This window comes from Nerophis ophidion, linkage group LG09 (genome assembly GCF_033978795.1).
Source record: "Nerophis ophidion isolate RoL-2023_Sa linkage group LG09, RoL_Noph_v1.0, whole genome shotgun sequence".
NCBI lineage: Eukaryota > Metazoa > Chordata > Actinopteri > Syngnathiformes > Syngnathidae > Nerophis > Nerophis ophidion.
In genome coordinates, this window is record NC_084619.1 from 49,745,435 (window position 1) to 49,762,190 (window position 16,756).

The 16,756-nt window shown below is 37.4% G+C and overlaps 2 protein-coding genes across 2 annotated transcripts in view; one reads left to right on the forward strand and one right to left on the reverse strand.

Annotated features, from left to right (window-relative positions):
* Positions 1–1,899, reverse strand: part of LOC133559414 (zinc finger protein 239-like) — a 37,247-nt gene extending 35,348 nt beyond the window's left edge. The window contains exon 1 of the mRNA XM_061911154.1: positions 1,586–1,899. Coding sequence (XP_061767138.1) covers positions 1,586–1,616 — 31 coding nt within the window. The 5' untranslated portion in view covers positions 1,617–1,899. The remainder of the gene's footprint in view (positions 1–1,585) is intronic.
* The window catches only part of adss2 (adenylosuccinate synthase 2), a 58,997-nt gene continuing 43,827 nt past the window's right edge, over positions 1,587–16,756 (forward strand). Inside the window, exon 1 of the mRNA XM_061911152.1 lies at positions 1,587–1,911. Coding sequence (XP_061767136.1) covers positions 1,615–1,911 — 297 coding nt within the window. The 5' untranslated portion in view covers positions 1,587–1,614. The remainder of the gene's footprint in view (positions 1,912–16,756) is intronic.

Genomic DNA, 16,756 nt, shown 5'->3' on the forward strand with positions numbered 1-16,756 from the left:
GTTAGGGTAATATGGCCATGCCAAATAAGGCATTAATAAGTACTTAATAATGACTAGCTTAGAGCCAATATGTTACTAATTTGCATGTTAATAAGAAACTAATTAATGGTGAATATGTTCCCCATACTAAAGTGTTACCATGTTTGTTTTACTGGTGCACAAAATGAACTGTGCATGAACATCACCTTGTTCAAAGAACAAAACCAACACAGTGCATAAACCCACAACAAATTACATACATGCAAATTAGTCAGTTGTTGCTGTATCCGTAATACGCCGATAGGAAGAAGTTCGTATTTACACGATCAGTCGGGTTAGTTTTGACCTCGGACGAACCCCTGAGCCCGACTCGCCGAACCCCTAGGGTTCGATCGAACCCAGGTTAAGAACCACTGCACTAGGGCCAATTAAGTGTTGACAATCAATGGGGGGAAGCCGGAGTACCCGGAGGCAACCCACGCAGTCACGGGGAGAACATGCAAACTCCACACAGAAAGATCTCGAGCCCGGGAATGAACCCAGGACTGCTAAGGACCTTTGTATTGTGAGGCAGATGCACTAACCCAGGGGTCCCCAACCACCGGGCCGCGGACCGTTAATTGGTACCGGACCGCACAAAAAAAAAAAAATAATAATAATAATTAAAAATATATGTATTATTGAAATTGTTAAATTAACATAAAAAACACAATATATACATTATATATCAACATAGATCAATACAGTCTAAAGGGATACAGCCCGTAAGCACAAATGATTGTATTTCTTTATGAAGAAAAAAAAATAATAATTAAGAACCCGCGCCGCCCCCTTGGTCCGTGGGTCAAATTTTCAAGCGTTGACCGGGCCGCAGCTACAAAAAGGTTGGGGACCATTGCACTAACCCCTCTACCACTGTGCTGCCCTCGAGGATCAACACATGTCAATCTAATCTAATTTAATCCAATCTAATCACTTTTTTTTTTATTTACAATGACAGAAACCTGCAATAGGGCTTCACAGTGGCAGAGGGGTTAGTGCGTCGGCCTCACAATACGAAGGTCCTGAGTAGTCAGGGTTCAATCCCTGTGATGAGATGGTGACTTGTCCAGGGTGTACGCTGCCTTCTGCCCGATTGTAGCTGAGATAGGCCCCAGCGCCCCCCGCGACCCCAAAGGGAATAAGCGGTAGAAAATGGATGGGGACGGATGGAGAAACCTGCAATAAGATGGCGACTTGTCCAGGGTGTACACCGCCTTCTGCCCGATTGTAGCTGAGATAGGCACCATGCAGCGGTCCCCGCGACCTCAAAGGTAATAAGCGGTAAAAATGGATGGAACGACAGAAACGTGAGTAAATTTCACTCACCTCTGAATTTTTATATTCGCCAAAAAAACACATTTACAGTATTTGCGAAATATTTTTTGTTTTTTTTTTCCAACAAAAATAACAATTCAGGACGGTATTATTGCAAACATAACGAAGTTCTCTCTTACGTTTTCTCGCAGTCAGAGCGAAATTTAATTCATGAGTTATCGTCAAAACCCTCTAATGATGCAAAAATCCCTGATGTGGGGTAAAAAAAAATACCGATCAAAGAACTCACTTCCGGGTGGCGTGTGCGCACCTGTGCGCATGTGCAAGTGCTGTTATTTCCTGGCGTCTAACGTTGCCTTGGAGTGGTGTCGGCGCGCCTCTCACTCAGATCTCCGCCGAGCACCCCAGCACAAGACCAGCCCAGCAGCGGACATGTCGGACAGTGGGTGTCAGGGGCCCCCCAACGCCAGCGAGGGGAGCGTGGCGACGCGGCCGGACAGACCGCCGGTGGGCAACCGAGTGACAGTGGTGCTGGGCGCGCAGTGGGGCGACGAGGGGAAGGGCAAAGTGGTGGACCTGCTGGCTCAAGATGCCGACATGGTGTGCAGATGTCAGGTTGGTGGAGCGTGTGCTGCGTTCACTTGCATGCTCCTGGCTGGTTTATGCTACATCTGTTAGCTGAGGAACGTTAACTGCTCCCGCTTCATTTATCTCCAAGTTAACTACCATTATTAGGCAATACGGTGGAAATCTTTTGTTTTTGTTTTTGCTAATGTCACCTTGAATTTTTGCTCGCTGTCATAGGTTGCTATTCATACTTTCCGTGCCGGTACACCGGAACGTTCCTGAAGGGAACATTTTGGCTAACCGGGTGGTATCGTTTATGTCAGGCTGAATTCTTCCTTCACTATAACTCTTACTTTGTGTATAATGTCGCATTTTAACTTCACCAAAAGTCAACAAATTATGTTAATGAAATATCTCTTACAACAGTGATAGTCAAAGTGTGGACCTGGGGCCAAATGCGGCCCGTACTATATTGTGGTACCGGTACCAAAATTGTTTCGTTAATTTTCTGTATTTTTCGGTTCTTTTCTAAATAAGGGGGATGACAAAAAAGTGCATTATTGGCTTTATTTGAAAAAAAAAAAAAAATCTTATGGTACATTAAACATGTTTCTCATCGCACGTTTTGTCCTTAAATAAAATAGGGAAAATGCAAGACAACTTGTCTATTAGTACTAAGTAAACAAAGGTTCCCTACTTTAGTCTGCTGATGTATGACGTGTCATATTGTGTCATTTTCCATTCTATTATTTTGTCAAAATTATTAATAAAACGTAATAATCACTTATTCTTCTGTTGTTACGATACTTTACATTAGTTTTGGATGATACCACAGATTTGTAAATAGGTTACTAGTCATACTTTCTGTGCTGGAACGTGCCTGAAGAGAACATTTGGGCTAACCAGGTGGTATCATTTATGTCAGGCAGACTTCTTCCTTCACTATAACTCTTACTTTGTGTATAATGTCGCCTTTTAACTTCACCAAGTCATAAATAATTGGCTGAACAAATTATGCTAATCAAATATCTCCTACAACAGGGATGGTCAAAGTGCGGCCTGTACTAGTGTTGTCCCGATACCAATATTTTGGTACCGCTACCAGAATTGTTTTGTTAATTTTCGGTATTTTTCGGTACTTTTCTAAATAAGGGGGACGACAAAAAAATGCATCATTGGCTTTATTTGAACAAAAAATCTTCGGGTACATTAAACATGTTTCTTATTGCACATTTGTTCCTAAATAAAAAAGGGAATATACAAGACAACTTGTCTTATAGTACTAAGCAAACAAAGGCTCCTACTTTAGTCTGCTGATGTATGACGTATCATATTGTGTCATTTTCCATTCTATTATTTTGTCAAAGTTATTAAGGGCAAGTGGTAGAAAATGAATGATTAATCTACTTGTTCACTTACTATTAACATCTGTTTACTTTCTCTTTTAACATGTTCTATCTACAATACTGATAAAACGTAATAATCACTTATTCTTCTGTTGTTACGATACTTTACATTAGTTTTGGATGATACCACAGATTTGTAAATAGGTTACTAGTCTTACTTTCTGTACCAGAACGTTCCTGATCATTTTGGCTAACCCGGTGGTATCGTTTATGTCAGGCTGACTTCTTCCTTCACTATAACTCTTACATTGTGTATAATGTCGCCTTTTAACTTCACCAATAGTTATAAATAATTGGCTGAACAAATTATGCTAATCAAATATCTCCTACAACAGGGATGGTCAAAATGTGGCCCTGGGGCCAAATGTGGCTCGTACTACTGTTGTCCCGGTACCAGAATTGTTTCCTTAATTTTCAATATTTTTCGGTACTTTTATAAATAAGGGGGACTACAAAAAATTGCATTATTGGGTTTATTTGAACAAAACAAATCTTATGGTACATTAAACATGTTTCTTATTGTAATTTTGTCCCTAAATAAAAAAAGGGAACATACAAGACAACTTGTCTTATAAGTACTAAGCAAACAAAGGCTCCTACTTTAGTCTGCTGATGTATGACGTGTCATATTGTGTCATTTTCCATTCTATTATTTTGTCAAAATTATTAAGGGCATGTGTTAGAAAATTAATTATTAATCTACTTGTTCACTTACTGTTAACATCTGTTTACTTTCTCTTTTAACACGTTCTATCTACACTGCTGATAAAACGTAATAATCACTTATTTTTCTGTTGTTACGATACTTTACATTAGTTTTGGATGATACCACAGATTTGTAAATAGGTTACTAGTCATACTTTCTGTGCCAGAACGTTCCCAAAGGGAACATTTTGGCTAACCGCGTGGTATCGTTTATGTTAGGCTGACTTCTTCCTTCACTATCACTCTTACTTTGTGTATAATGTCGCATTTTAACTTCACCAAAAGTCAACAAAATTATGTTAATGAAATATCTCTTACAACAGGGATCGTCAAAGTGTGGCCCTGGGGCCAAATGCGGCCCGTACTATATTATGGTACCGGTACCAGAATTGTTTCGTTAATTTTCGGTATTTTTCGGTACTTTTCTAAATAAGGGGGACCACAAAAAATTGCATTATTGGCTTTATTTGAAAAAAAAATAAATCTTATGGTACATTAAACATACGTTTCTTATTGCAAGTTTGTCCCTAAATAAAAAAGGAAACATACAAACAACTTGTCTTTTAGTAGTAAGCAAACAAAGGCTCCTACTTTAGTCTGCTGACGTATGAGGTATCATATTGTGTCATTTTCCATTCTATTATTTTGTCAAAATTATTAACGACAAGTGGTTCAAAATGAATTATTAATTTACTTTTGAATTTACTGTTAACATCTGTTTACTTTCTCTTTCAACACGTTCTATCTACACTTCTGATAAAACGTAATAATCACTTATTCTTCTGTTGTTACGATACTTTACATTAGTTTTGGATGATACCACAGATTTGTAAATAGGTCACTATTCATACTTTCTGTGCCAGAACGTTCCTGAAGGGAACATTTTGACTAACCGGGTGGTATCGTTTATGTCAGGCTGACTTCTTCCTTCACTATAACTCTTACTTTGTGTATAATGTCACATTTTAACTTCACCAAAAGTCAACAAATTATGTTAATGAAATATCTCTTACATTAGGGATTTTTAAAGTGTGACCCTGGGGCCAAATGCGGCTCGTACTAGTGTTGTCCCGATACCAATATTTTGGTACCGGTACCAACATTGTTTTGTTAATTTTCTGTATTTTTCGGTTCTTTTCTAAATTAGGGGGATGACAAAAAATTGCATTATTGGCTTTATTTGAGCAAAAAAAATCTTATGGTAGATTAAACATGTTTCTTATTGCAAGTTTGTCCCTAAATAAAAAAGGGAACATACAAGACAACTTGTCTTATAGTACTAAGCAAACAAAGGCTGCTACTTTAGTCTGCTGATGTATGACGTATCATATTGTGTCATTTTCCATTCTATTATTTTGTCAAAATTATTAAGGGCAAGTGGTAGAAAATTAATTATTAATCTACTTGTCCACTTACTGTTAACATCTGTTTACTTTCTCTTTTAACACGTTCTATCTACACTTCTGATAAAATGTAATAATCACTTGTTCTTCTGTTGTTACGATATTTTACATTAGTTTTGGATGATACCACAGATTTGTAAATAGGTTACTATTCATACTTTCTGTGCCAGAACATTCCTGAAGGGAACATTTTGGCTAACCGGGTGGTATCGTTTATGTCAGGCTGACTTCTTCTTTCACTTATAACTCTTACTTTGTCTATAATGTCGCATTTTAACTTCACCAAAAGTCAACAAATTATGTTAATGAAATATCTCTTACAACAGGGATGGTCAAAGTGTGGCCCTGGGGCCAAATGCGGTTCGTACTAGTGTTGTCCCGATACCAATATTTTGGTACCGGTACCAAAATTGTTTCGTTAATTTTCTATATTTTTCGGTACTTTTCTAAATAAGGGGGACGACAAAACATTGGCTTTATTTGAAAAAAAAAAAAAAAAATCTTATGGTACATGAAACATGTTTCTTATTGCAAGGTGTGTCCTTAAATAAAATAGGAAGTATACAAGACAACTTGTCTATTAGTACTAAGCAAACAAAGGATCCTACTTTAGTCTGCTGATGTATGACGTATCATATTGTGTCATTTTCCATTCTATTATTTTGTCAGTTATTTAGGACAAGTGGTTTAAAATTAATTATTAATCTATTTTTGAATTTACTGTTAACATCTGCTTACTTTCTCTTTTAACATGTTCTATCCATGCTTCTGATAAAATGTAATAATCACTTATTCTTCTGTTGTTTGGATGTTTTACATTAGTTTTGGATGATACCACAAATTTGTGAATAGGTCACTATTCATACTTTCTGTGCCGGAACGTTCCTAAAGGGAACATTTTGGCTAACCAGGTGGTATCGTTTATGTCAGGCTGACTTCTTCCTTCACTATACCTCTTACTTTGTATATAATGTCGCCTTTTAACTTCACCAATAGTAATAAATAATTGGCTGAACAAATTATGCTAATCAAATATCTCCTACAACAGGGATGTCCAAAGTGTGGCCTTGAGGCCAAATGCAGCCTGTACTAATGTTGTCCCGATACCAATAGTTTGGTACCGGTACCAAAATTATATACAGACTTTTGGTACTTTTCTAATTAAAGAGGAGCACAATCACTGCATTATTTGCTTTATTTTAGCAAAAAGTCTTACGTTTCATTAAACATGTTTCTTATTGTTATGCTCTCTGTGTGCAATGTTTACTTTCCACCCACAGTCTGAATGTTTATGTATATATGTATATAGTATAATATTTAAACAACACATTCAGAACATTTGTTCTCAGGACTGGATTGTGCACATTACCTCCTTTTGCACTATTTTTTCTTTTCCTTTCCTTCCTATTTTCATATTTGTAAATTGTTGCACTGATACTGGAGTGGCTTTTAATCTCATTGTACCTGTGTATAGTGACAATAAAAGGCATTATTTTCTATTCTATTCTTATTGAAAGTTTGTCTTTAAATAAAATAGGGAACATACAAGACGACTTGTCTTTTAGTAGTAAGACAGAGGTCTGTAATTTTCATCATAGGTACACTTCAAATGTGAGAGACAGAATGTGAAAAAAAAAATCCAGGAATTCACATTGTAGGAATTTTAAATAACTTATTCGTAAATTATGGTGGAAAATAAGTATTTGGTCAACCATTCAAAGCTCTCACTGATGGAAGGACGTTTTGGCTCAAAATCTTACGATACATGGCCCCATTCATTCTTTCCTTAACACGGATCAATCGTCCTGTCCCCTTAGCAGAAAAACAGCCCCAAAGCATGATGTTTCCACCCCCATTCTTCACAGTAGTTATGGTGTTCTTGGGATGCAACTCAGTATTCTTCTTCCTCCAAACACGACGAGTTGAGTTTATACCAAAAAGTTCTATTTTGGTTTCATCTGACCACATGGCATTCTCCCAATCCTCTGCTGTATCATCCATTTATCCATTTTGGTATAAAACAAACACTTATTTTCCACCATAAATTACAAATAAATTCTTTAAAATTCCTACAATGTGAATTCCTGGATTTTTTTTTCATATTCTGTCTCTCACAGTTGAAGTGTACTTATGGGAGAACTTGCACAATCGGTGGCTGACTAAATACTTTTTTGCCCCACTGTATGTATATATATATATATATATATATATATATATATATATATATATATATATATTAGGGCTGCAAATCTTTGGGTGTCCCTCGATTCGATTCAATATCGATTCTTGGGGATGCGATTCGATAATATATCGATTTTTTTTCGATTCAACGCGATTCTCGATTCAAAAACTATATTTTTTCGATTCAAAACGATTATGTACATAATACATAGGATTTCAGCAGGATCTACCCCATTCTGCTGATGTGCTAGCAGAGTAGTAGATTATTTTTAAAAAGCTTTTAGAATTATAAAGGACAATGTTTTATCTACTGATTGCAATAATATAAATAAGTTTTAACTATTAAACAAACAAAAAATATGACTTATTTTATCTTTGTCAAAGATCTTCTATGCTACAAGACTGTGTTTTTAGGAGTCCGCTGCAAAAGTGCGGAACTTGCGTAGCCCGTCCGATATCACTAATGTGCCAGACTTGGTCCTCAGGCCGCCAGTTGAATAGCCCTAACAGTAATTCAGTAGCGTGTTTGACTGATAAGCTTCCATCTCCGACTGCAGCACACTGATAAAAAAATTATTGGAAGGCTTCCGGAAGGAACAGAATGACAACCACGTTCTTTGTTATCATTTAATAAGTAGTATCTTGTCCCACACATGTCTGATAATGACCCCATGTATTACATAGCGTATACAAAATGCAGTTGATATAATTCATGTAAATCTGGATTGTTTACGTAGCGATTGTTGGTCAGGTCATGTGATGTGAAGTACATGAACGTAGAGAAATGATGTTACTGCATGAGGTCGAGTCAGTTTAGCCACAGCACTCGCCTTTTTTCAATGTTCATAGGAGGTATTTATTATATTTAACTTGTATTATAAAAAACACCAGACACCCCACATTTTTGAAAAGGGCATGTGCTCGCAGCACCTTCTCACCACAGATATATATATATTTTTTCTATCAAATGTCATGTAAATCCTGAATTTGCAAAGTGAGTGAAAGCGTTGGTGGACCAGGTGTTTCAAGACCTTTTTATAAAACAGCCTTTGCCAGCACTCTGGCGCGGTGTTCCTTTACCGTCCCTCAAGTCACGAGGGTGTTAACAGACACGAGGGGTGGGGGTAGAGGTTGAAAGCCCTGGGGGCGGTGGTCATGATGGTGGAATGTTATTGGCTGATACGGTATCTGCCCCTCTCATTTCAGCAAGCATTTATGACATCTTTTCACCCGACAATATTATTGAAAGTTGATCTTAAGGTTAAAAAAAAGTATCAGCTCAGTTGCCAGAATTTGGCTTTAAAAATAAAAGTGTTACTGTTTTTCAATTAACAGTAATGCACTGAAAACAGGGAACATAAACTTTACAGTAAAAAAAAACCTGGAAGTTTATTCACCAGAATTTTAATGGTAAAAACAACAGTTTTTCAATTTACAGTTATTTGGTGTACAATATGCCATACATTTTATGGTAAAATTCTAGTGATTGAGCTGCCTGTTTTTTTACCGTAAAATCTATAGATTTTTTTTTTCTCAACAGGTGAACAAACTACTTGCCATGTATTGAACCTGACAATCTCTACTACCTACTGTGAATTCCGGACTGTAATATGGTATTCCCACACTTTAAACCCTGCAGCCTATTAAACGGTGCGGCTGATATATGGATTTTTCCCCAATAATAACCGTAATGTTTTGGGTTGAGTATTTTTCACTAAACCCAAGCAGGGAACTGAAAAGGTGTGTTATTGTTTGTGCTATGGCACCATCTTTTGGACGAGTTCAGTCACTGCAGGTGCTGCAAGTTAAAAATGTATCTCTTGTTTTGCTTCGAACTGAAAGTATAATCGTCCATAGTGTTTCTGGTCAAAAGGATTCTATATTCATCAATCCAAGCAACGTTTGTGGGTTTCACAATCAATTTGACTAAAACAATTCACACTTATGAAACTGTCCCATGTGTGATGTCTGTAGGAGTGTTTTCATGCTTATTTTTACGTGCTATAATACAGCTAGCGTTGTTCGCAATAGCTAATAGGCTAACCTGTCTAAGAGTGTATGTGTTAGTATTATCAACCTACAATGGCATTCTTTTTGTACCGTTTCAGTTTCACAAATGCCTCAGTACATTCACCAAAATGACCCCTTGGAGTCTGTTTAGCTGATTGACTAGCTAGCTTCCGCAGCTAGTGCGTCCTTGACGATGATGTCTGTTTTGTTTGATCTGCCGTGTTACATTTGGAAACAATTAAGGTTTCAAACATTTACAAAAAAATTCTGTGTAAATAATTCATTTCACAAGATATATATCTGCGTTTTATAGTACGGTGCGGTTAATATATGGAAAAATATATTTTTCCTTCTAAAATTTAGTGAGTGCGGCTTATACAATATACTGGTGTGCTCTACAGTCCCGATAATACGGTAGTCATGTTTGAGATTGTTGACAAGCTTCTGCCAAAGAAGTAAAAACTCACAAAAGTTACCAAAAATAATTGGAAAATGATAAAAGTGATACTAGAAGAAAAAAATAGACGCATGAAAATGTAAACATTGGTTCAGAATTTCGGTTCAAAGGAACTTAAACAAAACAAAAACTCATGAAACTGTCCTGTACACAAATTTTGCATCCTTGACCTAATATTTTGTTGTGCAACCTTTTACAAGATGTTCTGCCCTCGTGCATTTCCTATACAGTGGGGCAAAAAAGTATTTAGTCAGCCACCGATTGTGCATGTTCTCCCACTTAAAATGATGACACAGGTCAGTAATTTTCATCATAGGTACACTTCAACTGTGAGAGACAGAATGTGAAAAAAAATCCAGGAATTCACATTGTAGAAATTTAAAATAATTAATTTGTAAATTATGGTGGAAAATAAGTATTTGGTCAACCACTCAAAGCTCTCACTGATGGAAGGAGGTTTTGGCTCAAAATCTCACAATACATGGCCCCATTCATTCTTTCCTTAACACGGATCAATCGTCCTGTCCCCTTAGCAGAAAAACAGCCCCAAAGCATGATGTTTCCACCCCCATTCTTCACAGTAGGTATGGTGTTCTTGGGATGCAAATCAGTATTCTTCTTCCTCCAAACACGACGAGTTGAGTTTATACCAAAAAGTTCTATTTTGGTTTCATCTGACCACATGACATTCTCCTAATCCTCTGCTGTATCATCCATGTATGCATTTTGGTATAAACTCAACTTGTCGTGTTTGGAGGAAGAAGAATACTGATTTGCATCCCAAGAACAGCATACCTACTGTGAAGAATGGGGGTGGAAACATCATGCTTTGGGGCCGTTTTTCTGCTAAGGGGACAGGACGATTGATCCGTGTTAAGGAAAGAATGAATGGGGCCATGTATTGTGAGATTTTGAGCCAAAACCTCAAATTAATTATTTTAAATTCCTACAATTTGAATTCCTGGATTTTTTTTCACATTCTGTCTCTCACAGTTGAAGTGTACCTATAATTAAAAATTACAGACCTCTGTCATCATTTTAAGTGGGAGAACTTGCACAATCGGTGGCTGACTAAATACTTTTTTGCCCCACTGTAACTCTCAATGTGACCCCTGCACCTGTCGACAGGTATGTTGGCCTACTCCTCTACAGCAAACTGTTCCAACTTTCTTTCTTTCTCTTAAAGCTTAATTTTTGCGCACAATTTAAAAAAAAAAAAAAAAAAAAAATACTATATTGCTACACAAGCTGTACATTAATTACTCTAAATTATATCCAAGTCTACTTGGAAAAAAAAACAATCTCCAAAGAACATAATGGTTACGTTCACACTGCATGGTCAGATGTCCAATACAGATTTTTTTTTTGTCAAATCCGATCTTTTTAGTGTCCATTCAGATAACAAAAAATTGGATTTCTAATGTGAATGCAATCTGACCCGCATGCGAACATGACTTCATGACGTGGACACACAACAGTGTTTACAGAAGTAATAGAGCTTCAATTCTAGTCGGCCTCAGTACTGCCGCATTTGTGGCAATTTCAAAGACTTTGTGTAATCAAAGTCAGTATTTTCTTAACTGAATTGTTGCACGTAGGAGATTAGGAAGGAGGAGGACAGGTATTTTGGCTCTGGCACTTTAACGGGATATATTGCTTCAACGTCTGCTTGAAGAGCGTGTTTGTGGGCGAGCAGTCAAGAGACATAAGTGGTGGAACTTTCACATGAGTTCCTAAAACATTATTTTCACCTGTTTTCTGCTCTGTTGTCAACTTAGGGCTGGGCAATGTGGCCTTTTTTTAATATCTCGATATTTTTAGGCCATATCACGATACACGATATATATGTGCATATTTTGCTATAGCTTTGAATTAACACTTGATACATATAAATAATCACAACAGTATGATGGTTCTATGTAACTACATTAAAACATTCTTCTTCATACTGCATTAATATATAGTCTTTTTAAACTTTTATGCAGAGAAGAAAATCACAACTAAGTCAATTGACCAAAACTGTATTTATTAAACAGTTATTAGTTGGTGACTTTTCAAATGATGCTACATATTAGCAGTAGGGTTGGGTATAGTTTGAATTCGAACGATTCCGATTCTTTGTTTTGATTCCGATTCCTGATGATTCTCGATTCCGATTATTCTTGTACTATGCCGGGATCAATTTGTTTGCCAGGTAGTCCCTGGAGGGTGGTACGTATTTTGGGTTGAGAGTTTTCACCATATCCCTGCAAACATAAACAAACATGTAAGGTTGCTGTTACTGTTTAGCCCAGTATCAATTAGCCTAGCTCTAACGTTATTGCTTAACTAACCTAAATGTTGGAGATTCCACCTCTGAAAAGGGATGCAGTCTTTTGAATATGTGTGCAGTGACCTTTCTTTGGCACTCTTCCGTCTGTGGCACCGACATCTTCCCCATTGCCGCTACGGTGAACGGAGTACGCTGAGAACATCACGGAGCCTGGCTAGCAGGTTGTAAATTGTCTATGAAAAAATACGCGGGCTAATTTGTTAGCTGCCTCAACGGTGCCGCAAAACACAATATTTATTGCATATATATTGTTTTACTTACTGGATTCGGACTGCAGTGCGAAGGTGGGACACGCATTTATTTGTACTCCATGAACTCGGAGGTGCTTCATCATGTTCAAAGTGCACCCTCCTAAGCATGAAACAGTCCTGTCGCATGTGTTACATTTCGCCGATATTTCATTTTTTTTAGTAAAATAAAGCCACACTTTCGACCGCCGACCCCCGCTATCCATGTTTGACTGACTCGCTTGGCTACATAGGCTCGGCTATGCTAACACCTTCTTCGTTGGTGTTCAGCGGCTTCTTCTTCCGGTCGGCGGACTTATTATTTTTTTCCAGTTGGCGGACCGGGTATCGAAACCAGGAATCAAAATTTAAACTTTTGAACGGTTCTGGGAGAATTGGAAAGTTAGTGCCGGTTCCAATCGATACTCGATACCCGATACCCAACCCTAATTAGCAGTAATGCTACTTTTGGTTGCAACGCTTGTGCCGCACACTTCACAAATTACGGTTGTTTATTCGACATCTTCCTGCTTGAAGCCGAACCACCGCCAGACGATGGACCCCCTGCTGTTTTTCTTGGGAATTAATTCTTCCTTCATTTGTTACCTTCTTTCTCTCGTATTACCACTCGCACGGCTCAGCTAGCATCACAGCTAACGTTAACCATGCTGCTACCTCTCTGCTCCGTGAGGGCGTATACGTATGAGACTTATGACGTATGTATGAAGGTGCGCTTATACTCTGTGAGAAGGAGACACAAGAAGGAGTGGGAAGAGCATGTATTGTATTGCCCGGAGCTATAAGGAACTGCGTGAGAACGTATACTCGAATATCACAATATACCGGTAGTCATTTTCGATATCGCACAGAAACAACACGCGATATATCGCGTATATCGATATTTTGCCCAGCCCTATGTCAACTATTTATTTTGTAGCCATCTATTTTGGCAAATAATTATGATGCTTATCGCTTTTTGGTGACGTCCTGGTCAGATAAATACAACTGGAGCGCGGGAGCTTTCACATTGAGGACTCATCGCATTTACCCCTGATTTCTTTCCACTTACGAAAGAGGCCTGGGTCGTATAAGAGAATTTCAGAATTGCACTGTTCACACGTACATGAAAAAAATCCGATACAAGTCGCTTTAAGGCAGAAATATCCAAATTTATCTGCAGTGTGAACACGACCTTTGTGTTATACAAATCCATCCTAACTAGGATTCCTGTACTTTTTTTTTGTTTAGTTTTGAAGTAGCGCCAATGTCACCTGCTACAAAACTTATTATTACAATTAGACATCTGTGGAACCTCAAGGCTTGGAAACAAGCTTGTCTGGTTAAACCAGCAATTTTTCTCGTTAATTGCATGCTCTTAAGCACTGCCCATCCCAAAATGTGAGTTTCTCCAAAAGAAGGGTGACATTTTAATAATTAGCTGCAGCGTGGAGAATCTTGCTTTGTGCTGACAGACCTGCTTAACTTGCTGTGTCCAGCGCAAGATACAAGTGCCCACAGCTGCTTGTTAAACGATACTTCAATGCAACACAGTGGGTTGAATGTTTTGACCACGCCAATGGGCTGCCAAGTAACTGTCTCAAACACGACCAGGAAGGAAGTATCCATTGTGCATTGTGGTTGACAACAGGAAACAATATTACAGGAAATACTAGAAACAGAATGGGAAATTAACTATTGTTGGCTTTGGCGGTTAATCAATTTTATCGAAAAATTCACGTATTTTTTTTTTTTTTACAATAATGAAAAAAAAAATTGAAAAGATCAATTTTTTTTTCCTCGTGCTCCTGCATACTTTTTGACTTCTTCTGTAGCTTCCGTCTTCCCACTTATTTTCTTAGCCAAGATTCACACGCACAGCACAATATGGCTCCTGCCTATGCCGCTACGTAAGACCTTTGTTAATTGCCGTCATCGCTGGAGGACATGGAATTGCTAAAAATGCTATGCACTACACATTGTTGTTGATGTTTAGGTTTATTTGGAACATGCAAACATTTACATTACGCCATGTCTGAAAAGGAGTAGGAAGAAGAAAAGCTTATATAATCCTACCTCTTTTCTATTTCATAGTAATTAGTAAAAGATTTGTTCAGTTTTTTTCTTTGTAACACAATTTACCTAATTGAATAATAAACACAACAGTTATCATAAATGAATAGTTCAGTAATTGATGGTTCACATAATGAAATTAATAAGATTACCTCAATTTTAACAAGGTTCAAAATGTGTATCATGTTTCTTTTTTGTACTTTGTAAACACTTTGAGTTTGAAAAGATTTAGAAATGTTTGTTCTTTGTTTGACTTAAACCATTCTGTAATTGAATTCCACATACTGATATGTTAAAGATCTTAAGTGTTGTACGTGCATTTGAATGTTTTTAAATAAAATTTTCCCTAAAGTTATGTCTCCACTTTAGTTGCGAATAATTGTTGTACATTCTTAGGTAACATGTTATATTTGCTTTTCACAAAATTTTTGCTGTTTGTAAATGCAGCAGACCCTTGAATTTCAACATTTGTGATTCAATAAATAAAGGGTTTGAATGTTCTCTATATCTTTCATTATAGATTATTATAACTGACCTCTTTTGTGACACTGTTAGTGAACAGCTGTACTTTTGTAGGTATTTACCCATATTCCTACTCAATAATCAAATATGTTAACACTTGGGAGCAGTAGAGAATAGGGAGTGATTTTAGGATACAATATGCTACCCACTCAGGGTAGGAAATTGATTTGGATACTTTTTCCATTGATGTAATATCAATTATGAATGTCTGAATATTGAGTCTGTTTTTTTTAAAGATTTTTTTTCTTAATTTGCATTTTTAAATTAAATCATTTTGGGCCGATTGTAACTCAAGGATGACGCATAGCAAAGTGTCGCTGTACTGCTAACACGCTTTACGGTGTTAGTTGGTGAGCAAGAACTCCACAATTTAAGACGTAGACAGCATTTTATTTCAATTTAAATGCAATAAATTTGTTTAACTTTCTGTACAATTTCATTCATGGAAATTGGTCATTACAATTACATAATTTTTGACACAGTTTGTCCAATGGATTATTACTATCAGAGTGCATTTGGATTTTATATTTACAAACCCCGTTTCCATATGAGTTGGGAAATTGTGTTAGATGTAAGTATAAACGGAATACAATGATTTGCAAATCCTTTTCAACCCATATTCAATTGAATGCACTACAAATATATTTGATGTTCAAACTCATTAACTTTTCCTTTTTTTTGCAAACAATAATTAACTTAGAATTTCGTGGCTGCAACACGTGCCAAAGTAGTTGGGAAAGGGCATGTTCACCACTGTGTTACATCACCTTTTCTTTTAACAACACTCAAACGTTAGGGAACTGAGGAAACTAATTGTTGAAGCTTTGAAAGTGGAATTATTTCCCATTCTTGTTTCATGTAGAGCTTCAGTCGTTCAACAGTCCGGGGTCTCAGCTGTCGTATTTTACGCTTCATAATGCGGCACACATTTTCGATGGGAGAACGGTCTGGACTGCAGGCGGGCCAGGAAAGTACCTACACTCTTTTTTTTTACGAAGCCACGCTGTTGTAACAAATGCTGAATGTGGCTTGGCATTGTCTTGTTAAAATAGGCAGGGGCGTCCATGAAAAACACGGCGCTTAGATGGCAGCATATGTTGTTCCAAAACCTGTATGTACCATTCAGCATTAATGGTGCCTTCACAGATGTGTAAGTTACCCATGCTTTGGGCACTAATGCACCCCCATACCATCACAGATGCTGACTTTTGAACTTTGCGTCGATAACAGTCTGGATGTTTCGCTTCCCCTTTGGTCCAGATGACACGATGTCGAATATTTCCAAAAATAATTTGAAATGTGGACTCGTCAGACCACAGAACACTTTTCCACTTTGCATCAGTCCATCTTAGATGATCTCAGGCCCAGAGAAGCTGGCGGCGTTTCTCAATGTTGTTGATAAATGGCTTTCGCTTTGCATAGTAGAGCTTTAAAGGCCTACTGAAATGAGATTTTCTTATTTAAACGGGGATAGCAGGTCCATTCTATGTGTCGTACGTGATAATTTCGCGATATTGCCATATTTTTGCTGAAAGGATTTAGTAGAAAACATCGAAGATAAAGTTAGCAACTTTTGGTCG